The sequence below is a fragment of the Primulina tabacum genome, chromosome 5, assembly GCF_025594145.1.
Source record: "Primulina tabacum isolate GXHZ01 chromosome 5, ASM2559414v2, whole genome shotgun sequence".
In the NCBI taxonomy this organism is placed as follows: domain Eukaryota; kingdom Viridiplantae; phylum Streptophyta; class Magnoliopsida; order Lamiales; family Gesneriaceae; genus Primulina; species Primulina tabacum.
Genome location: NC_134554.1, coordinates 21,857,017 through 21,882,052, shown reverse-complemented (window position 1 = coordinate 21,882,052; position 25,036 = coordinate 21,857,017). Strand labels below are relative to the sequence as shown.

Below are 25,036 nucleotides of genomic sequence, written 5' to 3'. Positions count from 1 at the left end.
CAATGTCTCGGGTCCTCCTACTACTTCTAATTTTCAGCGTAATAGGGATAGAGATATATTGTTATGGCACCATCGCTTGGGTCATCCAAACTATTTGTATCTCCAAATATTATTTCCATTTTTATCAAATAATAAAAGTCTGAATTTCCCTTTTTGTGATGTTTGTCAATTGAACATACTTGACACTCATTCAAACCACAAACATATACATCATCCAAGCCTTTTGCACTAATACATAGCAATATTTGGGGTCCTCTCGAGAGAAAAATATAACGGGTACACTTTGGTTCTTACTATTCGTTAATGATCATACTCGTTTGTCATTGGTATTTCTCATGAAAGATAAAAGTGAGACTTCTACGATTTTTCAAAAATTCTCCACTATGATCCGTACACAATTCTCAACAGATATCCAAATCATTCGCACTGATCGGGATAGAGATTTCTTTAACACAGTCATTGGTGATTACCTAGCCACTTGAGGAATAATTCATCAAAGTTTCTATGTTAACACACCACAACAAAATGGTGTCGCAGAACACAAAAATCATCATCTCTTAGTAGTGGCTCGTTCTGTGTTATTTACTCATAATGTCCCTCATCATTTATGGGGTGAGGCTATCTTCAGAGCACTTGGGCTGTCTTCAGAGTGCTTGGCTCATAAATAGGATGCCTTCTAGAGTTCTTAAGTTCCAAACTCCGATCTAGTCTCTCCTTAGCATCTACCCGAATCCTCACCTCCTTTACAATATTGCGAGTTTTTGGGTGCTCATCTTTTGTGTATATTCATTCCCATCATAAGGACAAACTCGATCAACATTCCCTCAAGCGTATCTTTTTTGGGTACTCACCTAATCAAAAGGGGTTCAAGTGTAATTTTTCGACTATTAAGAAGTTCTACACATCAATGGATGTAACCTTCAATGAGACGGAACCGTTCTTTCTACCTTCCTCGGTTCAAGGGGAGCAAGTGATCCATAAACCTCAGAATCTGGAAACTCCCAACATACCAAGTGACTCACTGACACATTGTTATGAGCCTCCGGAATGAATTCCGATTACTTGACAGAAAATAGAGTATATTATGTATATGGAAATAACAAACTCTTGTTACAACCAATCTCTCTCACACTAGCAGATTGTTAGCGACTCACTCACTGTATATTAACTGAATACCTCTCTACCCAGCCTACCCTATCATTTTAAACTTCTCTCTCACGTGTTTTTCCCTTCCCTCTCCTAACATATACGTTAACAATCTTGGGCCGGATCTTGTCTGACTCTTCAGGCAATGGGCTTGATAATCTTGGAGTCATTGGGCTCAATAAGCTTGGGCCCATAACATGCCTTGCCTCATCAAAATTCGCCTTGTCCTCAAGGCGAAATCCAGGGAACTGTGTTGTGAAGTTTTCCTTGTCTTCCCACGTTGCTTCCTCAACTGTTCTTCCTTTCCACTGCACCAGCAACTGTCGGCTTATCTTCCCTTGTACTTGCTTAGTTCTTTAAGCCAAAATTCCTTCAGGTTCGAAGGTGAGAAATAAATCAGTGTCTACTTCACTAGGCAATTTAATTTCATCAAGGTCTCTACCCACTGCCTTTTTTAGACACGACACGTGAAAAACTGGATGTATCTTGGACCCCTCGGGCAGCTTCAAGCGATAAGCCACTTGTCCCACTTTCTTCAACACCTCATAAGGCCCATAGTACCTTGCTGCCAGTTTCTGGAACACTCTCGTAGAAACAGAATTTTGGCGGTGCGGTCGTAGCTTCAGATACACCACATTGCCTTCTTGAAAATGAACCTCCCTACGCATTTTGTTGGCGTATTTGGTCATTCGCTGTTGAGCCCACTCCAGGTTATATTTGAGCTGTCTCAAAAGTTCATACCTGTCCACCAAGGCTTGTGGGACTGCAGATACCTTAGTTTCCCCAGGTAGAAACATAGTTAAAGTAGGGGGTTTTCTTCCATACACCACTTCAAATGGAGTCATTCCAGCAGCAGTTTGATATGAAGTGTTGTACCAATATTCTGCCCAGTGCAACCATTGTGATCAACTCTTGGGTTGTTCGGAGCAGAAACAACGCAGATACGTCTCCACACATTTGTTCAACGCTTCACTTTGTCCATCTGTCTCCAGATGGTAGGCCGTGCTCATCTTGAGATGAGTCCCTTGTAGTCGAAACAACTCGGACGAAAATAAACTCATAAACACCGCATCTCTGTCACTGAAAATTGTCTTTGGAACCCCATGTAATTTGACCACGTTGCGTGTGAAGATTTCTGCCACAGAACTGGCAGTGTACGGTCGTTTAAGGAGTAGAAAATGTCCGTACTTAGATAGCATGTCAATCACCACTAATATCACTTCATAACCCTTTGATTTCGGCAGCCCCGTAATAAAATCCATGGCCAAGTCTTCCCAGATAGCTTCTGGAATTGCCAAAGGTTGCAGCAACCCTGCTTGTGTCGCTGCTTCGTACATTGGTACACAAACTTATAGATATCCTTCTTCATCCTTGGCCAAAAGAAATTATTTGCAATTCTTTTATACATTCGAAAAGCTCTGAGTGTCCCCCAATAGGAGTAGCGTGAAATTCAATCAACAACTTGGAGACCCATGATGATGCCGGGGGAACAACTAATCTGCCTTTGAAGAGCAAACACCCACTAACGAAGGAGTAATGTTTGCGACTATCTGGAGCCATTCTCACTCTTTCTATGATGTGTTTAAACTTGGGGTCATTGTTCACTGCCTCTTGAATCTCTTTTACTCCCATCCATTCTGTTTTTGTTAAAGCATTCAACCCTTCCATGTCCTCTCTCCTAGATAGTGCATCTGCTGCCTTATTGTTTGCCCCCGCTCGGTGTTTTATTTCAAACTCATAACCCAGCAACTTGGCCAACCAATATTGCTCACCTGTGTGGTTATACGTTGCTGCAACAAATTCTTCAAGGGCTTATGATCAGTTATCACCACAAACTTACGTCCCAGTAAATAGTGACTCTAATGCTGGAATGCCAATACTAATGCCATTAATTCTCTCTCATATGTCGACTTGGACAATGCTCGATCTGCCAATGCCTTGCTATAAAAGCAATAGGCTGGCCCTCCTGGGCCAACACTACTCCTATTCCCACTCCTGAAGCGTCGCATTCTATCACGAATTCTTTAGAAAAATCAGGCATTCGCAACACTGGGGCAGTAACAATAGCTTGCTTAAGCAACTCGAAAGCTCCTTGGGCTTTCTTTTTTTTTTGATAAGAAACTATTATATTGCTAATAATAAGTGAAAGGTTACATTACGAAGTGGACAAGCGATCCACGAAACAAAGACTAGGAAATGGAAATTAGACTAAGCTTAAGACTATCAATAATTCAACATGAAATAAAACACCAATCCCTAACAAGATCTGAAAATAGTAGATGTTTAAACGCCGGAGTCGCTACTGTCCATCTTGCCACCCTGATCTTAACTGTTTCCCACAGATTCTGTGAAAGCTCTTCTATGTCGTTGAATAGTCTGTTGTTGCGTTCCAGCCATATCGACCAAAATAAGCAATGAATAATGATGCACCAGAAATGTTTTAGGCCCTTTCCTTTAAGGTAGCTATGTTCCATAAGGTACATATCTCTTGAGTTTAGAGGAAAGGTCCATTCAAATCCCAAGTGTTGCATGACCTTGATCCAGATACTTCTCGTGTAAGAGCAGTGAACCAATATGTGATCCTGATTTTCCTCGTTTTTTTTGCACAATACGCACCACTGCGGACATAAAGAGTAATTTGGATTCCTTATCTGCACTTTGTCGCTCGTTTGCAATTTTCCCAACGCAACTATCCACGAGAACACTTTCACCTTTTGTGGGATTGGCACTTTCCAAATTTGATCGATGAAAGGGAAGGTTGAATTGGAACTATTGTTGAAAAAAGAGGAGTATAAAGAATTAACAGAGAAAAGACCCGAAGAATCCCCTAACCAAACCCTGATGTCCCTAACCCCCACACTCAAAAAAACTGAATGCAACACCCCAGATAGAGATGTGAACTCTTCCAACTCAGCATCATTCAACCCTCTTCTAAAACGCACTTCCCACTGAACTGAAGAAAGACCTTGACTAACGGTAACCGAGTAAAAAAAATTAACTGGTTTGTTCTTCGACTCAGAAAGAAGATAAAGAAGAGGAAAACACTCTTTAAAAGGACACAAACCCACCCATCTATCCTCCCAAAACCTCAAAATATTCCCGCCCTTAAGAACCGAGCCAATCAAGTGCCAACAAAGAGAATGAGTCCGAGAGATATACTTCCACGGGCTTCTAAACGTCGAACTTCTTGCCTCTCTTAAATCCCATCCATTACCTTGGACCCCGTAAATACTGCCCACAACTCGTTTCCACAAAGGACTTTCCTCGACCGCGCATCTCCACCACCACTTTCCGAGTAACGCTTTATTCCTTAGAAGTATGTTACCTAAGCCTAGGCCACCTTGCTGTTTCGGTTTGCAAACTTGATTCCAGTTAATAACGTGACAGTGCAAGTCCCCATCAGGACCATCCCATAAGAAATTCCTCATCAGTTTTTCCATAAGCATCGCCACTCGATTTGGGACCTTGAATAATGACATAAAATATGTAGGTAAAGCACTTAAAACCGACTGCTCGGTGAGTGGTCTTGCAACCTTACCGTAGTCCTTAATGAACTTCCGGTAATATCCTGTTAACCCCAGAAACCCCCTCAACCCTTTCGTGTTCTGTGGCTGTGGCCAATGTACCACACTCTCAACCTTATTTTGGTCCACTTCTACCCTCTGGGCCGTGATGATATGTTCCAAATACTCAACCTGTTTTAATCCAAACTCGCATTTTTTTATATTCAAGACCAGTTGGTGTTGCTGTAATAACTTCAACACCACTTCCACATGTTGCACATGTTCCTCCCAACCCTTACTGTAAATCAAAACACCATCAAAGACAACTAATACAAATTTTCGCAAATAAGGGAGGAATACCTCATTCATGGTTGCTCGGAACGTGGCCGGCGCGTTTTTAAGCCCAAATGGCATAACCAGAAACTCGTAGTGGCCTTCATGTGTCCTGAATGCGGTTTTATGTACATCGGCAGCTTGAACTCGAATTTGGTGGTATCCATATTTGAGGTCCAGCTTGGTAAAATGTGTCGCTCTATGTAACTCATCAAATAACTCCACCACCACGGGAATTGGATACTTGTCAGCAATGGTAATGTCATTTAATGCTCGGTAATCGATGCAAAAACGCCAACTCCCATCTTTTTTTTCACTCGTATAACTGGGCTCGAGTAGGGACTATTGCTGACTTGTATCACTCCTGAAGTGAGCATTTCCCTCACCGTCTTTTCAATTTCATCCTTCTGATGATGAGCATATCGATAAGGCCTTACCGATACCGGCCCACAGCTCTCCTTTATACTTAAAACATGATCTTGGCTCCTACTAGGAGGTAATCCACAAGGTTCTTGGAATACCTCCTCATAGTTGGCCAGAATGTTGCTCATTGCTTCCTCAGCTTCCTTTTTGCCTGGCACACCCTCCTTCCCTCCGCTCCACTTGATTAATACTGCTCCGTAGAATTCGACCTCACTAACCTTGGCTATCCCTTTTAGTGATACCATGGATCTGCTAAGGGATGGATCCCCCTTTAAGATAACTGTTTGATCAAGCCAGCTAAATCGCATCTCCATTTTATTCCAATTCAACAAGACATCCCCCAACGTACGAAGCCAATCAACTCCTAGAATAAGGTCAATACCCCCTAACTCAAACAAATATCCTTCAATCTGAATTCGACATTGCCCCATATCCACCTCCAACTCGCTGCACACCCCCTGACAAGACACCCGACATCCATCCCAAGACACACCCCAAAAAACACACTCTCGTCAACTACGAGCCCCAACTCCGTTATTAATTTTTTTGAGACGAAGTTGTGACTCGCGCCACTGTCCACCATTGCTACTACTTCTCTTCCAGCAACCCTCGCCCTCATTTTCAATGTTTGTGGGTGGTTTATGCCGTTGGCAGAATACAACGGTAGCTCAAGGGTGTTGTATTCAGGGTTGGGTTCCCCCGCCTCCTCTAGTTCCCGCCTTGCCTTCATTTTTTTTCCTCTAACTCGACTTGCTCCCACTCACCATCTTCTCCTTCCTCTTCCGTTAGAATCGTCACTCGCGGGCTCTTGTTGGCAAATCGGTGCATCAGGTGGTAGGGTTCTCCACATTTAAAGCACAATCCCTTCTCACGCCTGTGCAAGAATTCTTGATGAGATACCACTCTGCCATCACGAATTTTTTGATCTGGTAACCTCATCGGCCCTCCACCACCTCCTCCCCCCGAGATCCACCACCGTAAGATTGCGGTGTAAGTAAGTTTCGTATCCTCTGCTCTCCTGGGCTCAATGTCCGCATATTGTTATTGGGATGTGGGTAATTTTTGTTTAGGTCCCTATCATGCATTGGGGCCTGATTGGCCCAGCCCACATTAGTTACCGGTTTGTGTGCAAACCCCAGGCCCGATCAGAATTTACTTCTTCCTCGATCCACCGTCGTCCCATACAATTCTCTCTTTAACCCCTTTGCTAACATCATTGCGCGATCCACCGTTCGGGGTGTGTGCACAATCATCCTCCACCGTATCTCCTCCATCAACCCACTCATGAAATAGCCGAGGCCTTGATCCTCCTGGACCTCACCCAGCTGTGCAAGGTAGCTCAAGGGTGTTGTATTCAGCATTGGGTTCCCCCGCCTCCTCTACTTCCCGCCTCGCCTCCTCGTTTTTTTCCTCTAACTCGACTTGCTCCCACTCACCATCTTCTCCTTCCTCTTCCGTTAGAATCGTCACTCGCAGGCTCTTGTTGGCAAATCGGTGCATCGGGTGGTAGGGTTCTCCACATTTAAAGCACAATCCCTTCTCACGTCTGTGCAAGAATTCTTGATGAGATACCACTCTGCCATCACGAATTTTTTGATCTGATAACCTCATCGGCCCTCCACCACCTCCTCCCCCCGAGATCCACCATCGTAAGATTGCGGTGTAAGTAAGTTTCGTATCCTCTGCTCTCCTGGGCTCAATGTCCGCATATTGTTATTGGGCTGTGGGTAATTTTTGTTTAGGTCCCTATCATGCATTGGGGCCTGATTGGCCCAGCCCACATTAGTTACCGGTTTGTGTGCACACCCCAGGCCCGACCCGAATTTACTTCTTCCTCGATCCACCGCCGTCCCATACAATTCTCTCTCCAGCCCCCTTGATAACATCATTGCTCGATCCACCGTTCGGGGTGCGTGGACAATCATCCTCCGCCATATCTCCTCCATCAACCCATTCATGAAATAGCCGAGGCCTTGATCCTCCTGGACCTCACCCAGCTGTGCAATCAACATCTCAAAACGCTCGATGTAAGCGTCCACCGACTGCTGCCCTTGATTCAGCATTGCCATTAGTTCAAAAGGATTGGCATCATATCCACCTAAGTGTTTGATCAGTTCTTCCGCAAATCTATCCCAATCTATGTTTGGGATTCTTACCTGCATCCATCGAATCAATGCACGGTGGTACCATGCATACAAATGTAGGCCAACTTGAGCCTACATTCCAGTGGAGTATCGTGGACTTCGAAGTACTGCTCCATTTTCCCCAGTCATCCCAACGGATCTTCTCCTCCAAATACAGGTAATTCAATTTTTTTCAATGCCATTCTCACCTCCTCTGCGACTTCTTCCCATTCTCCTACCTGGCGCGCAACACTCTCATCCTTCCCATGCATCTCGCTTCCTACCCCTGGCTGTCCTCCGCCTTCATTGCTCATTACCGTCGCTCCCCCTTGTGCCTTGATCATTTGTTCCATCAATTATCTCAGACTTAGTAATCCCTCCACAGCCTTATCGATCCTATCCAGCCTACCTTGCACTTGTGACATGTTGTCTTGCTCCCCCATCTACGCCTTCCCCGTGCTCTCCATCTTGGAAAACAATCAAGGTACGCAATGATCTGACTTACCAAACATGAATGATCTTGATGATAGACCAGTTGCATTGACAAAAAGGGTGAGATCATGCACCCAATATCCTCCTTTTATCTCCTGGTTACCATACATTTGTGGTAAATTTAGACCAAGTACATGTTCCATCAAACATCACTGAAGCTCTCCAACATCCAAACTAGAGGGCTGCCGCCTTTGATGAAATACTTGCCCTTGAAAATAACAACACATGGCAGATCACAGAACTTCCAACTGAAAAACAAATTGTAGGTTGCAAGTGGATTTTAGTCAAACATAAGACTGATGGGAATATTAAAAGATTTAAAGCACGGTTAGTAGTAAAAGGTTTATTCAGACATATGGGATAGAATATCAAGAGACCTTCACCCCTGTAGCCATGCTAAATACGGTCCGCGTACTCTTATCCATTGCTGCGAATCTAGACTGACCTCTTTAACATTATGTAAAACTATGTAAACAATGCCTTTTTAAATGTAGATCTGGAAGAAGAAATCTACATGTTTATTCCACCATGATTCGAATCCAAGACTACAACTAATATAAGTCTGCAGGTTGAAGAAATCACTTTATGGCTTGAAGCAATCTCCCAGAGCTTGGTTCCACGGGTTAGCTAAAGTCTTAAAAGAAAGTGGATACAAAGGTTGTTGGCAGGAACAGAAATTGAAAGGACATCGGATAAAGGAATTAAAGTGTGACAATCAAGCTGCGATAAGTATTGCCAAGGATCCAGTTCATCATGATAGAACTAAACATGTTGAAGTCAATCGTCACTTCATTAGTGATAAAATCGAGAAGGGAACCTTAAGGCTCTGCTACGTCCTTAGCCACTCACAAGTTGCATATATTCTAACTAAGGCCCTATTCCATCCAGCATTTGAAGATTTGGTGTCCAAGTTGGGCATGATCAACATATATCACCCAACTTGAGAGGGAGTGTCAAAGATTCGATAAGAACCCATCAAATATGATTTGTTCGGATATAATATTCCCTTGGATAAATACTTATCATTTGTTTTGTAATTTAAATAGTGGATAGGTTAGGATATTATCTTTTTTTACAGCATTGTATATATATAGGCTGGGCTTATAAAGAACTCGAGTGAATAAGAGGGTTCTTTCTTCCTCGCATCTATTCTCTCATAAACTACAGGTCTCAATATTTTATTTTTCGCATATCTTTTCCAGTTTCTTTGGAAAAAAGAATATCTCAGCCATAGCAGAAAGGTGCCGATTAATTTAAGTTCTCTTCATTCTTTAAAAAGGATACGATAAATATAATCAACAGGACGTTAAGAGCGTTTATTTTTAAATGTAAAGGTTATAGCAACAAATGAATTCAAGTTCTTGAAACTAGAAAATCATCTTACTGCAAGTGCGCATACACACATGAAAAAGGGAACCACCAAAATCCCATTTCAGTAAACTAATTGTCCAGATTATAAAAAAAAACGAGAAGGAAGCCTCACTAAACTTGAACCTCTTCCTGGTTGATTACGTTTTTGCTAAAGAACAAATTAAAAGTGAAAGTGCACACTTGATACTGATTTTTTTTAATGCTTTATGGAAAACTGAACGGAGAACTTAGCTATTGAGGCAACTGAATGGGCATCTGTCCGAACAAAGTTGAATTGAAATAAACAAATGTTTACATCCAAACGGTTAAAGCAGCGTAGAGACCTTACACTAGTTGATTGAAGCTCCACAGCAGCTGACTCTTCATTATCCTGTTCGTAGAATGGCAAATATTTTCAATTACCGTGAAACATAAATACACTCGATAATAAAGTATTATATTATTAAAGCACCTCGATTAACAAGTCCTTCCTTGTGATCATTCCAACAACACGAGAAGCACGTGGAACAACAAGTATGTGTCTTAATCCCAGTTGACGAAATAAATTGTATACCTGAATTATTCAGCTCATGAAATTAGTACAAGTAACTTAATGACGACATAGTTTAAAAAAAAGTCGTCACCTTAGTTAATGAAGTATCTTCAGGAACTACATAAGGAGAAGGGTTTAAAAATGGAACAAGATCAATGTACATCTCCAAATCATCTGTAGTTAACTGAATGTCATTGATACCTATTCCCTTGCTTGAAACAGGTTTCACAAATTCAGTGGGATTGTGCCTGAAACATGAAAAACCCAGTATAACAATCTTTTTCAATGTTGCTGAATGAACAACCAAGGATGAAAATACACTCTTTCCTTTACCTAATTGGTAGAGGACCAGTTTCACAAGGTAATGGGCTATGTTGAAAGTCAACCTTTGATTGCAGTAGTACTAGCAAATGACTGCATCATACCATACCTCTTTAAAGTCAAACAAATTGCATAACACTAAGATCTAAGAATTTCATGTTTCTTACGTAATTTAAAACCAAGTCCAATATCCAACCTTCGCAATATGAGGCCAATAACAAGTGTTTCCCCATTTCGTGAGTGATCAATGACCTGGATGGAAAGGAAGACGAAAATACGGATCAGACATCCAACAGCTCAGAGAACAAATGAAAACAAAAAACTTCTACATACAGGAAATCCGTTGTGATTGTTGCTCCTTAAAATAGAGAGTACATCCACAACCTTCACGATGCGAGGGAAGTAGACAACCTACAAGACATAGGAAGGATTTTTCAAGAAAAGAATCATCTATCAACTAATTTCTCCTTGTGTACCAATAGCAGCAAAAAAGGGGGAATAATCCTAACCAGAAAGGGTCTAGATAATTCAAATTTTAACCCAAAAGGCCAAGGAGTATTAAAAAAAGTTTTTCCAGATAGTTATCACACTATTATTAGGAAAACCTTACATCAAATATTAATCTTGGCCACTGCAACAGAACAAATTAAATAAATGGAATGATGCCAACCTTTTGATTCCCACATGCCTCTTTTGCGGTCATATTACGCATTTGGTATTTTGGTTTGGATTCCAGTAAAGGGATACCCCTTAATCGAGCTTGCTCTTCATACAGACCTTCGTTGAAAGCATCACCGACAGCCTGCGATGAATGGAAATCACTGAAAGTCAAAATAGAGCACAAGGGTGAACAAAGTTAGAGGCATGCTGTTATTATACATGCCTGAGCTAAATTCTTTATTCTTTACATACAATCTCAGAGTTTATTCAAAAAACAATATGTGCTTCATTTTTAACGATCATTTACATTCAGAATGTTAAACAGAATCATTATTTTAGGAAAACAAGAGAAGGATTCTATTACAAAAATTTATCCAGAAAGTTAGACATAGGTAGGAAAAACAGAAATTAGATGAAGTCAGCAATTGTTTAAAATAGTGGATGTGTTTTCACCATCCCCCCTCTGAGGATGCGAAACAAGTCGAGATATAAATCACTAGATTTTTCTTAACTTATATATTTGCAAATATTTCAAAAACAACAAACCTTAGAAATAAGAAGAACCAACATGATTAGAGGTAGAAGCTTCAGGTTGTTTGTAATCTCAACCATAATTACACAAAGTGACACCGTCATTCGCATTGAACCACCAAGAAAGGATGCAGCCCCTAATAGCGCATATCTAAATTCCAGCAGTAAAATTACAAACATTTCAGTTAAGATGTTGTTGAAATGAAGATTCAAAAGAACTGCAAAAATGCACAACTCTTGAATTGCCACCAAACTATCAGCAAAAGACCATGGTTTCAAGATACTATATTAAAGTCCATTCAAAGGTGACAATAATAAAACAGAAACTATTAAAGGAGAACATAACTGAAAGGGGACTCACGTTCCTTCCTCAATGTTCAGTCTCTTATAGAAACTGACGACAAACATGCCAACCAACCGCCCATAAGTTGATCCAATCATTATGCCAGGAACAAATTGACCAGCTGGAACAGCAGTACCAAAAGTGACTACTGCTAAACTATAAAACATAACCTGAAGAAGAAATCACAACAGAAGTATAATCTCATGAATAAGAGCATAGATATACAATACAGACAGGGCAGATTTACTGTATCTTACAGAGTGTCTCACTGAGATAAAAATTAAGTAGTTTTTGAACCAATCAAAACCAGAATGAAGCTCAAACATTTCACACAAGGTACACAGATATAAATCACATTTTCTTTTTGAAAGTCGGGTACTTCCTCGTAAAGTTAATTAAAACAGCATAAGATACATCTTTGCATTAGGACATGGAAGTGCTCACCTCATACACCTCGTGAGTAAAAACAGGTATTTTCAAATTCAAATCCATACTTAGGAAATAATGTTGTTTCCAGGTGTATACTTACCATTGTGATAAAATTCATTTACTCTTGAAACGAAACAATGTAAGGATAAGACACATCATTTTTATGAATCTATTGAAACATCTCACATTGCACTTAAAAGTAAAATAGCAATCTGACATAGTAACGCATACCAAAAATGTCAGCAGGCTTGGGGCGCTGTATTCATGAATTGTTTTTGCACTGAACAAATTTCTGATGGCATCATCCTGCAAACTTGTATCATTAGGAAGAGGTTACATATATTCACCATAATAAACAAAAAACATTGGGTGAACTTCCAACCTGAGTGTTGAAGAATATGGTTGCAAGGTCATTGTATTCATTGTTATTAGCACAATAAAACTGTAGCATGATAAAAGACACAATTATCAAAAAGGTGAAAAATAAATATAAAGCATGTAAATTTGGATTAACCGAAGTGTGTGGCTAAAAGACTTGAAATAACCCTCGAGATTGCAGTATCTACAAAGAAATACAGTGTTTACTCACCAGCCTTTATGTAAGCTCTAGATCTCTACAAGACCATTCTCATTCTCAATAAATAAATGTATTTCTTCCTAGATACATAGCTTGTACTCTACATGTTCAAATTCTCAAAGAAATCTTACATTGACATAATTTCCATACATCCCAGGTGGACGAGGACATTCGATACCAGCATCTCCTTCAGGACATGGGGTGCACTTCTTAAAAAGTGGCAATCCAAATGAAATAATCGAGGTTAACACAGAAACTATACAAACTTCAATAACCTGCAAGATTACCGAAACAGCGTCAAATTGGTAAATCATTGAGCTATGTAAGAAAGTAAATTCATTTCAGAAATGTACTTTGGCACGATTCCCTCTCTTATGCAGGTAATTACGACGCCAGTGAGCGATGTAAAAAGTAAGCTGATTAAAAAGGGCTCCTGTGATACAAAGCAGAATAGCATACATAAATACCACATCACCAAGAACACCTGCTGTAGAAAAATATCACATTAAGATTATTCACGTACCAAGGAGTCCCCCTATAACACCAATAACAGCCATTGGCAAGAATTCCTGAAATGAATAATCTTCTTGCCCACTAAAATCAAACTGGGTTAGAAAAAAAAACCAAGGCTTACAATAACTGTCAGCATAGAAGATATTATAGAGATGTAAGTAGACAAATGGCTAAAATCCTTACTCCGAGATATCCCACATAATGAAACCTCCAGAGCCAAAATGTCCACATTTCCCAGTCTTACACCAACCCATTGCCGTACGTACAACAACAGCCACAATGGCAGACGTAAAAAAGACACGCCACATAAGCTGACTCCTCCACCTTAAAACAAAAATGAAAAAAAAATGTCATACTAACTAGACCCAGCTGATGTAGATTGAGCCTCAGTTTATTAAGGATGTCACAAATTTAAAACATATTTATGCCTTCTGTACAGTTATACATTTTGCTAGTCCTGATATATGCATTTTATTAATTTCTTAAAAGACAACTTAAGCATAGGCAGGGCCACACTTAAGGGATATACCATCGGAAAATTCTACTCTTTCACCTAAATTCTTTAGTCATGTATTAGCAACTTTAGAATATTTAGTATTTAAAACTTTAAACTTAACATCAAAATTCTGAAAATTACAAAATTGACAATAGTTTCAAGTGAATTAAACAAAAGTAATGTTGATCTGTAGAGTACTTGAATAATGATCGGGAAAAACCAGAATCCAAGAATAACCAATCCATGTGATGCAAAAGCAACACTGTCTGTGTGTTGCCATTGTCTTTTCTTTCAACAGATAAACACAGGTTTGATAAATCAATTTTGCACCACTATTATTTGACTGATTCCCCATATATCCAATGGTGCCTCCATGTTCTGAAGGTTGTGGGTCACAGGCAAAAAATTGAAATTCACAACGAAGAATTAAAAAATCGGCTCAAATGATGCTAACAGGAGAGTAAACATAACATAAAGAGATTATTTACCAAGAAGTTACTTCTTCCAGAGCAAACAATACACCACCAACAGGAGCTCTAAATGCTGCAGCAACGCCTGCTGCACATCCACAGGTGACCTATTTCACATTAATTAATTAAATTAAACCATATAAATGAGCAATTTTTAGAGGTGTTTTTACTTTTTGCATCATGACAACTGAGATCATCGGCTTTTGAATATATTTAGCTAGAACAAAAGATGTGTAAAATATTGTACACTATCATCAACTAATCTTTTTTTTTTATAGGAAACAATATTTTATAAATGAAGTGGTAATAATAAGGATTATATCAGTGGACTAGAAGTGCACTGTCATATTACAAAGAAGATAACTGTCCTAAATTAGCACCCTATAGCATTAATGTTTCAGTGATACACAAATTCCCATTGTCTTAACAAATCCGAAACTGAAACATTCTTGAAATCTCTGTGAATTCCAATCCACATGGCAACGTTGATCTTGATCTTCTTCCAGCATTTGTCAATATTTGTCTCTATTTCTTCGAAGATTCTTTGGTTTCTTTCCAACCAAACTGTCCAGCATATACATTGAACCACGACTTGCCAAAATATTCTTCCTCTCTTACCCGTAGTTTGTCCCAAATCCATGCTGAATAAATCTTTTGTGATTTAGGTAAAACCCAAACCAACCGCAGCTCCTGCAACGCTTTAACCCACAATGAAAACGTGAATGGACAATGGATGAGAAAGTGATCCTGAGTCTCTGAATCATTTCTGCATAGAACACACCAATTGGGGCACAACTGCAATCTCGGGGCATCTTTTTTGAATCGTCTCCGATGTTGGTAGCTTACCCTGAGTGGCTGACCAAGAAAAAAGCTGAATCTTACTAGGAACAGGGACTTTCCAGATAGCATCGAAGAGTAGAAATTTTGGGTAAAGATTAACGGAGAAAAAAGAGTCGTAGAAAGAACTAACAGAAAACAAACCCGACGAATCCCCGCTCCACTGAATAAAATCGTCCACCCCCTCAACTAATCTAACCGGCTCTAAAACTTCTAATAACCCTGTCAACTCATCAATCTCGACATCTCTCACCACCCTTCTGAAATGAAAATCCCATGAATGGTCGCATGTTGCAAAATCAGAATGAGCAAAAAATGAAATAGGCAAATTGTGAAAAGATGAAAGCTGAAATAAAGCTGGATAACAAACCTTGAAAGAACAGTCCCCCAACCAATTATCCTCCCAGAATCTGACCTTATTCCCTCCTCTCACCTTAACTAAAATCTTATTCTTAAAAGTTGGGTATATCCGGGAAATAAACTTCCAAGGGCATCTGTACGTCACATTTCTTGCCAACCTCGCATCCCAACCATTTTCTTGTAACCCATATTTACTAACAATAATCTTTTTCCATAATGTTCCCTCTTCGTGGAAAAATCTCCACCACCACTTCCCAAGCAATGCTGTATTTTTGAAACTGATTTTCGCAATGCCCAACCCACCTCTTTCCTTTGGTTTACAGACTTGATCCCATGCTGCCAAATGTATGTGGCTATCTCCATCCATTCCTTCCCATAAAAAATTCCTTGATATCTTATCCATCGACTCCTCAACACTTTTTGGGACCTTGAATAATGACATGTAATAAATCGGCATGGAATTCAAAACCGAAAGTACCAATGTTAATATACCCCCTTTGGACAAAAATGCTTTCTTCCATGTAGCCAATTTTCTCGACATTTTAGCAACCACTGGCTGCCAGAATGCTGCTTGCAAAGGATTGCCTCCCAAAGGTACACCCAAATATGTAATAGGACATGACTCTTTACAACATCCCACTCGTCTTGCTAACCTTTCAACTTCAACATTTTCACGATTAATTCCCAACAACGCACTCTTTTCCCAATTGATTTTTAAACCCGACATATCACAAAACGAACTCACCACTTGTACCATGAATGTTACGTGATCATCATTTTGTGAGAAAAAAAGAGTATCGTCCGCAAACTGGATATGAGATATCTCAATCATTTTTCTTCCGACCTCCATCCCCTTTATTAGGTTCGATTCCTTAGCCTTGTCTATCAATCTTCCCAACACATCAACGACCAAGTTGAATAGAAAGGGAGACAATGGATCTCCTTGACGAAGACCTTTGAAAGCCCTGAATTTTTCTCTCGGCCTCCCATTGATCATAACTGAAAATGATACATTCGATACACAACCTCTCATCCATGATCTCCACCTTTTTCCAAACCCTTTCTTCATTAAAACAAAATCCAAAAACTCCCAACTCACATTATCATAAGCCTTCTCAAAATCCACTTTCAAAACCCATCCTTTTTTTTTCTTAACCCTAGTCTCTTCGAGCAACTCGTTCGCTATAAGACCACAATCGAGAATTTGTCTACCTTCGACAAATGCATTTTGTGATTCTGAAATTGTCGACGCCATCACACTTTTCAACCTCTCTGTTAGGACTTTCGATAATATCTTATATAAGCTTGTTATTAGACTGATCGGTCTAAAGTCCTTCACTTTGTACGAATCAACTTTCTTTCTAATCAAGCAAATGTAAGTCTCGTTGGTGATTCCATTTACGATGCCACTTTGATAAAACTCATCAAAAACCAACATAAGATCTGTTTTTACAATTTCCCAACAATCTTGGAAAAAACCCAGAGTAAATCCATCAGCTCCCGGGCTCTTGCCTCCATCGCATTTAAAGACTGCTTCCTTCACCTCGTCTTCGTTAAATTTTCTTTCTAGCAGTCGGCTCATCTCCACTTCAATTGGACACCAATCCACGCCTTCAATACCCCAACATCTTAGCTTCCGACTTACTGTACAATCCCTTGAAGAAATCTGAAATAATTGAAACAATCTCATCCTCACAAGTTGTAATGGAACCATCATTTCTTTCGAGTTTGTCAATGGTTGACTTACTCTTTCGATGGTTAAGTATGGAGTGAAAGAATTTTGAGTTTTGATCCCCTTCTTTGATCCATTTTACCTTGCCTTTTTGAAAGTTCATTTGATTATTTCGTCTTATTAACTCCTCTAACATCAATTTCGCTTCTTTTCTCTCGAACGCTAAGCATTCCGAAGCCTTCCCCTCACCCTCCAATTTGTCAATTCTGCTGATTTCGTTCGATAATTCTGCCGCTTTCATTTCCGTCATTCCAAATACCTCTTCATTCCATTTTTTGATGTCACCCTTAATTGTCTTTAGTTTCATCATCAGCCTATATCTCGCCCATCCTTGAGGATTCGAGTTGTTCCACCAGAATTGTGTCAAGTTTCTAAAGCTTTTGTCCCTTAACCACACATTCTCGAATCTGAAAGGTGTTGGGCCCCACTTGGTTTTTTCCAAGTCAAGAACCAGTGGGAAATGATCCGAAGTGACTCTCGGTAAGATCGTTTGTCTGTAGAATGGGTAAATTTCAGTCCATCCCACCGTGAACATGAATCTATCTAATCGACAACAAATGGGAGAAGTCCTGAGATTCGACCAAGTGAATTTACCATTCAGTAGAGGCGGATCACATAACTGAAGTTCCTGTATCAAGCTATCAAAACATTGCATACTCGATGTCATTGAGCAACTATTAATTTTCTCCTGAATTGACCTTACTACATTAAAATCTCCCCCCAAGCACCATCTATCTCCGCATATTACCCTCAACCCTGCGAGCTCATCCCAAAAATTATTTCGTAAACTTGGATGGCATGGCCCGTAAACAGCTGTAAACCACCAGTCATGATGTGCTTCGTTTTGAATGAGAATTGAAACAGAGAACTCGCCAATCAAATTATCCTTCACCTTTATAATTCTTGGATCCCACATAATGATAATCCCCCTGACCTTCCCACTGCAGGTAAGGTTACCCATTCCACAAATCTCGACTTCCAAAGAGTTGAAATTAATCTCCTATCCACCACTTCTTTTTTTGTTTCCTGTAGAATTATTAAATCTGGTTTTTCTTTGGCGATTATGGCTCGTATCAATCCCCTTCTTGTGGCTGATCCACTCCCCCTGATATTCCATGAAAAGACTTTCATTGATTCACTCCCGCAACCCTCTTACTCTTACTACAGCTGGCTTCTTCACTTTCCACCATCATTCCACACTCATCTAAACCTTTAAATTCCACCTTCTCTACACCCATCATTCTTAAGCACTCATTCTTATCTGCATAGATGAATTCCTGCTTTCCCATACCATTTAAATTCACACCTTCTTCCATCCCCTCATGATGCCCTATGAAGTTATTTCCGGATAAACCCACCTTTTTAAACACTGCAGTAGTTCCCCGCTCACCCAGAACAACTATCCCTCCCCCCGACCCGATAAGAGAATCTGAAACAGACCTAGATTGGAAAGGATATTGATGAGAATTGGAGCTGATGGGTAAATTGCCTACCTTGCTCGGAGACTGTTCAAAAAACTCGCCCAAATCATCAAATTCCAATGATTTTCTTGTTGACTTATCCGAGTGATCAGAGATATGACTGTCGGCATCGCTGAAAGCTCCGCCATCATCTGAAGTGTCATCCCTGACGCCATGATATAGTTGATCCTCCCAAATTCCATCTTCCCCGTGAATTGTATCTTTGTCGATCTCAATGATTGATATCTTTGAAGTTTCTTTCTTTCGCAAGGTATGGATCTTGATGTGACTTAACTTGTTTCCTACGATATACATGCTCAAATTTCCGTTCAACAGGGCAATATTCCTCTTCTAAGTTTTGCTGTCCATTCTTTTTAGTTTCAATAATGTTTGTAGATTCAATCTTCCCCTTCTGAAACTCATTCTCATCTTTCGGCTGTAACTTTTTCAGAATCTTGATATTCTTCCCTCGGTACCATGGTTTGATACACAGCTCCGTTCTCCAGCATTAACATCCTTCTCGACGATCTTAAGACCATTGGTGTCTTTAAATTTGTGCATGTTCACTGACTCACATATCTGGTTTTGCTTGACCCCGGTCCTTCTTGGTTCTCAACTGGATGAATTCTAGTGTTTTCCTGCTGCTTGCTTCGGTCGTCATTCATGTTTGCTGCATTTGAAACGCTTTCTATGAATCCTTTCTTGTTACCTCAGCCTGTCACGATTCTAGCTCCATTCATCACCACTTTTGCGTAAGATCCTTTTTCATACTTGTCATACTCTGATATTTTGACCGAATCCACAATAATGCGAATGAACAAAGGTCCTCTTTTAGTTTTGATCTGGAGGTTTCTGTTGATGAAACCTCCTTCGAGTCCCACTACTTTTATTTTTAATCTGCTAAGTCTCTTAATAGGACAGTATCTTGGCTGATGCTTAACAAACCTCCGCATTGATCACCGATACTTTTGAAAAGATCTTTGGACCATAAATCCCAAGGTATCCCTAATAAACGGATCCAGCTGTTACAACACTCGAACACTTCCTCTTCGCTATTGCTATTGTGACTCCATCTCTGAAAGGACAATGTGACTTTATTTTCCAGAAAGCACTTCTTCAAACGCAAATAGAATAATGCATCCTCTATGGACGAGACTCGTACTTATAACTATATATTAAAACTTGACCTGTGAAGACCCAAAATTTTGCATTACAAAGAGACAAAGTACCAAGTTGATTTTTGTTTTGCATTGAAGATGAATTATGTCATGGAGGAGAATAAAATTGCAAGCAACCTTTGGTATGGAGGGGAATGCTTAAAGTCACATTGGTGACATTTAAGTCCATAAACCATGCAACATTTCGCATGGAGGGGGAAGACCTAAAGTCACATTGGTGACATCTAAGTCCATAAATCATGCAACCTTTCGCATGGAGGGGGAAGACCTAAAGTCACATTGGTGATATTTAAGTCCATAAATCATGCAATATTTGGCATGGAGGGGAAGGCCTAAGTCACATTGGTGACATTTAAGTCCATAAATCATGCAACATTTGGCATCGAAGGGGAAGACCTAAAGACACATTGGTGATAGCATGCCATAAATCATGCAACATTTGGCATGGAGGGGGAATACTTAAAGTCATATTGGTGCTTATAAATAGTGGCAAAAGAATGAGTGAAATCACACCAAAAACATCAAAAATTTTCCCCAAAAGTTGTAACTTTCGAGTACCAAAAATTCTGCCCAATTTCAGAAAGTTTTGCTCATTGTTTTACAAGTCCAAATCCGATCTCCGCCGTTCAGAATATACCTACACGTGTTTGGAGCAACATAACCAAAATTCAGACCGATCCAACGGTTCAATTAGGCGCAAACATTTTTGCAAGGTGACTGGTTTTTCATTGTAAAACTTCAACTTGTTCATTCCAAGATTTTTGGAACAATCTTTCAGGTAAGTAGGTTTATATGTTTTAAAGATTATGTATGTTTTAAAATTCGATCGTCTACTGCATGATGTGAATAAGTGTGGATTTCGAAAATCACTAAGTTGCTTCAATCGTTTCGTTCCTTCTGTTTGTTCGTTTATGCTTCTCTGTTTCGTTCTATGTTGGTGTCATTCTGTTAGAACCAATTTGTCCCGAATGATAATTTATTTGTTTGAATTTGATAATGGTGCATCATGAAAGCCTGTGAGGGAAAAGGCCCCAGAGGGAGCCTGTCTATGAAAGAAGGCCCCAGAGGGAGCCCGAATGCGGAAAAAGGCACCAAAGGGAGCTCATTTACAGGAGAAGGCCCACAGAGAGCCCAAGATCAAGGATAGCCCATGATCAATATAATATGTTTGTCTGATAACTTCTGTTCTGAAATGTTATAATTTGAAGTTCTGATTTGTTCCAAGTCTGATTTCTGTTCATCCAACTCTGAAGGTCTCCGAATGATAAGTTATTTCTTTGAATCTGATAATGGTGCATCGGGAAAGCCTGTGAGGGAAAAGGCCCAAGAGGGAGCCTGTCTATGGGAGAAGGCTCCAGAGGGAGCCTGAATGCGGGAAAAGGCCCCAGAGGGAGCCCATTTACAGGAGAAGGCCCAGAGGGAGCCCAAGATCAAGGATAGCCTATGGTCATTATCATCTGTTTGTCTGATAAGTTCTGATAAGTTATGTTCTGAAATGTTCTGATTCGAAGTTCTGAATTGTTCTATGTCTGATTTCTGTTCATCCAACTCTGAAGCTATGATTTGTTCAATGTTTGACTTATGTTCACTCAACTCTGACATACTATGCTACGTAAAAAGAAGAATGTTTTAAAAGTATTATGTATCAAATTTTTTCTGGTATTCGATCGGCCCCGCTTGCTGAGTGTTTCCCAAAACACTCACCCCCCTTACGTCCCTCTCCAGATGAGAATGAAGAACATGTAGAACATAAGGAGCATGAGCAGTTATGGGGCTGGTAAAGAATTTGAAGAAAGGAATTCAAGTTCTGAATGTTCAAGCTCATTAGTGTTCATTTGTCTTTCTTAGTAATGTTTGTACTTTTCGCTTCCGCAACCTCTGTATTTTTCCTTTCATGTAAAGACAATGGAATTTTATGAAATAGACTGGTATTTGGCTATTTGCTATGAGGCTTATTGTTATTTGATTAACAATGCCGGATGTCACCGACGTCTCGGTCTCGGTCTCGGGGCGTGACATGACCCGTACAAATGCGGTATTATCGAGCAACTTAAGAGATTTAATTGTTATAAATTATAGTGTTAGAAAAACTCGATCAAGTTTTTTCACCGTTGAGAGGAATTAAATTGACAAATTTTATTTTTTATTACTTTTTCAGTTAATTGTTTATCTATTTATTGTACTTCATTCTGTGATCTACCAGTTTCTATTATATTCTTGCAGAAACCTTTTTTTGGTAATACTTCGAGATGCTTAATCAACAAGTATTCACAAGTTTTGTCCAACAACACGGAGAGTCATTCTACTCAGCGTGTGAGATATTCAATGATAGCAAACACCTCTCGGTATCATGATTGTTCTAACTATTTTCTTAACCGAATTTTATTTTAACAGTTTGGATGCAGTGACAAGAAGATGGATGATCAATGGAGTTTTGACACAATGACAAGAAGCTGGATGATCAATGGAGCTTTGGCAATTAATTGATAATCCCAAATTTAGCCTAGAAGATGATGTGATGATACACTTGTTCAAAGATATGACGGATTTTGACTACCATTGGCACTGGAACGTAAATTTTATAAGCCAACCGTTAGAGTCTCAAGACGAAGATGGAGATAGTTCAAATTAAGTATGGCTAAAATCGAATTTATGGTGAACAAGTTTATGGCATGCTCTAGAAAATCATATCAATTCTCGGCATCGCCTTGACGAGCAAATAGCGACTATGGTAACATCAATTTCCCAATACTGCCAAGAACATGAAGTGAAGCAACCACCAAGTTTGGTTTGATAACAATCGAAGAGAACAAAGATCAGGAAAGCAATTTGCATCAAGATGAAGTTTTAAAGATGTTTGAGACTTCTCATGTCATTGAACCTCATTCGGAAGAAGTTTCGAAGGAGATATAATATGACGAGATACTGTCAATGATTTGGAGGATGATGGAGTGCATGAGTCTATCAATCGATCATCGATAGTATTATCATACATACATCCACGAGATCTTTTCCTTCCAGCAACACCATTTTCAAAAGATTTTGTTCTCCTAGAGCCCACACCAACGTTATCTTCCTGTGTTTATCATTCTTTACGGAGTATTGTTGTGGTGACGAGCTAACGATGTATACATCTAGCCAAGCTTGAGGGTATGTGGAACCAAGACCTATATGTGGTGTCACACGACATTTACTTTGGACATAAACCACTCTTTGATTAGTGCTTCTGAGGGTCAAGGCGAAGACTCAAAATTAGGCGCGTTTTACTTCATTTTTATTTGGTTTATTTAATTTTAATTCTTCCATTGAGTTTTTATTTCTTTTTTAGTTGATTGGAATAATGGGAAGATTGGTGCCTAAGAAATTAACCGCAGCAGAAGAAGATTGATGTATATCCACAGTCTTCAAGCTCACCACCACCTTACGATCAATCAAGGGAGTACTCTCGTTCTTTGAGCTTCTATTTTTTATCTCGTTTTACATTTGTAAGTTACATGTGTCTTTGTGATATGTGTCATTTTTGCATTATTTATTGCTTTGTTTTTATTCCATTTTGAATTATTTTATTATATCGAGTTCGTATTTTATTCATTTATTTCATAATTTGTGTATTTGAGTCACTCCTCATTTGTGTTGATTGTTTCGTAGGAAAAAATGGAAAAACGATGAAAATTAGTGAACATTCAAGAAGCTGGGACAATAGACCTCGCGCTAGGGCGGTCCAAAATGACCGCCCCAGTGCAACTCAATGAGAAAAATGGGGAAAACATGTCTACGGATCTTTAGCAAAAAGAAAGAAAAGAATATACAAAAAAGGAAATAATATTCTTTAACGTGGAAGCACGATGGAAAGAATCACTCCACTTGGATACTTTATGCTGATGGTATTTAATATGGTTAAAGAAGGGGAATATTCTTTTGGGGGAAAAAGTTTTTTTCTTCAATTGGAAGTACATATAATAATAAGGAATTGGAGATTGAAGGGCAGTACACCGGGGGAGGAGATTGTAGCCGAAGGAGAAGAGGAGCACTTGCAGCAGCGAGGAAGGAAAAGAAGCAAGCAAATGAGAAACAAGGACTTCTCATAGTGTTTTATTTTTCTCTATTTTTTTAGATAGGATTTAGGGGATTCTATCCTAAATAATTATCAAACAATTATGCTTTGATTTATATTTGAAGACTGAATTTTATTCTTGAGCATTCTTGATTGTGTTATTGGTTTTATTCGTGTTGATGAAGCGTAGCCAACTTCTTCAATATTTAATATTTGAATTCGATAGAAAATTTTACAATATAAACAAATAACATAATCCATGGATTTACAACTTACATAGACATATGAGGTTGGGCATATGTTGATAGTCGTAGACCGAAAATCGAAAGCTAGAGGATTCCACAGTTCGTTAATGCGATTACAATTGCTAAATAACAAAAAGACACTTGGTTACTACTTTGGTTAATTAGATTAATACAGCTCGATTGAATATATTGATAAATTAGGGAATAGTGTCAAAAACATGGGTTAATAATTAAATTTTAATATTTAAATAAGATTAAGAGGTAGGTGAACCAGAATCCTAACAATTGTTTGTTTATTGATTTGATTTAAGTTATTTATATTGTACTTGTTGAGTTATTTTATTTTACTTTCAATTGTTTAATAATTTTCGTCTTTTCGTTTTAAGCAACTAAAGAATTATGTTTGAGCTAAATTTCTCTAATCAATCTATGTGAGAACGATACTCATACTTGTTACACTATATTAAAACTTGACATGTACACTTGCATTTATATCGTTCAGCTTGGAGAGATTTAATTGTAATAAATTGTTGTGTTTGAAAAACTCGATCACTTTGTTTGTTGCATTGAGGACAATGCAAAGTTTTAGTGTGGGAAGGAGTATTCCGTCTTACATATACATACATATATATATATATGTATGTATACACCGAGTTGTTTCTAGTCGTATGGAAACTAGTTCAAAATGATGCGATGGTGATCTTTGGTCGATGATGAATATGAATTTTTTGACAAACTTGGTCATTGATCTTGGTTACTCCATCTGTTTAGGACACCCTTGTTTTTGAAACATGAAGCTTTTGGTTGAATTTTGAATCCGAGAAAGCACACGTGTTGTGACCAGTGAATTGTATGAATGGTGAAGAAGTTGATATTAATTATTTGACTTGAGAAGCATAAGGTGTTT

General features: G+C 39.2%; 1 protein-coding gene across 2 annotated transcripts in view; it reads right to left on the bottom strand.

Annotated features, from left to right (window-relative positions):
• Nucleotides 1-25,036, bottom strand: part of LOC142547298 (chloride channel protein CLC-d) — a 33,050-nt gene that overhangs the window by 1,832 nt on the left and 6,182 nt on the right. The window contains exons 7-22 of one of the 2 annotated variants that reach the window (XM_075655517.1): nt 14,282-14,370; nt 13,481-13,621; nt 13,308-13,378; nt 13,138-13,217; nt 12,916-13,059; nt 12,590-12,649; nt 12,439-12,513; nt 11,797-11,948; nt 11,451-11,586; nt 10,915-11,046; nt 10,578-10,655; nt 10,441-10,496; nt 10,257-10,337; nt 10,015-10,171; nt 9,843-9,944; nt 9,715-9,761 (exon numbers count right to left, since the gene is read on the bottom strand). In XM_075655517.1, coding sequence (XP_075511632.1) covers nt 9,715-9,761; nt 9,843-9,944; nt 10,015-10,171; nt 10,257-10,337; nt 10,441-10,496; nt 10,578-10,655; nt 10,915-11,046; nt 11,451-11,586; nt 11,797-11,948; nt 12,439-12,513; nt 12,590-12,649; nt 12,916-13,059; nt 13,138-13,217; nt 13,308-13,378; nt 13,481-13,621; nt 14,282-14,370 — 1,601 coding nt within the window. The remainder of the gene's footprint in view (nt 1-9,714; nt 9,762-9,842; nt 9,945-10,014; nt 10,172-10,256; nt 10,338-10,440; nt 10,497-10,577; nt 10,656-10,914; nt 11,047-11,450; nt 11,587-11,796; nt 11,949-12,438; nt 12,514-12,589; nt 12,650-12,915; nt 13,060-13,137; nt 13,218-13,307; nt 13,379-13,480; nt 13,622-14,281; nt 14,371-25,036) is intronic. The other variant, XM_075655518.1, reaches the window with a different exon arrangement.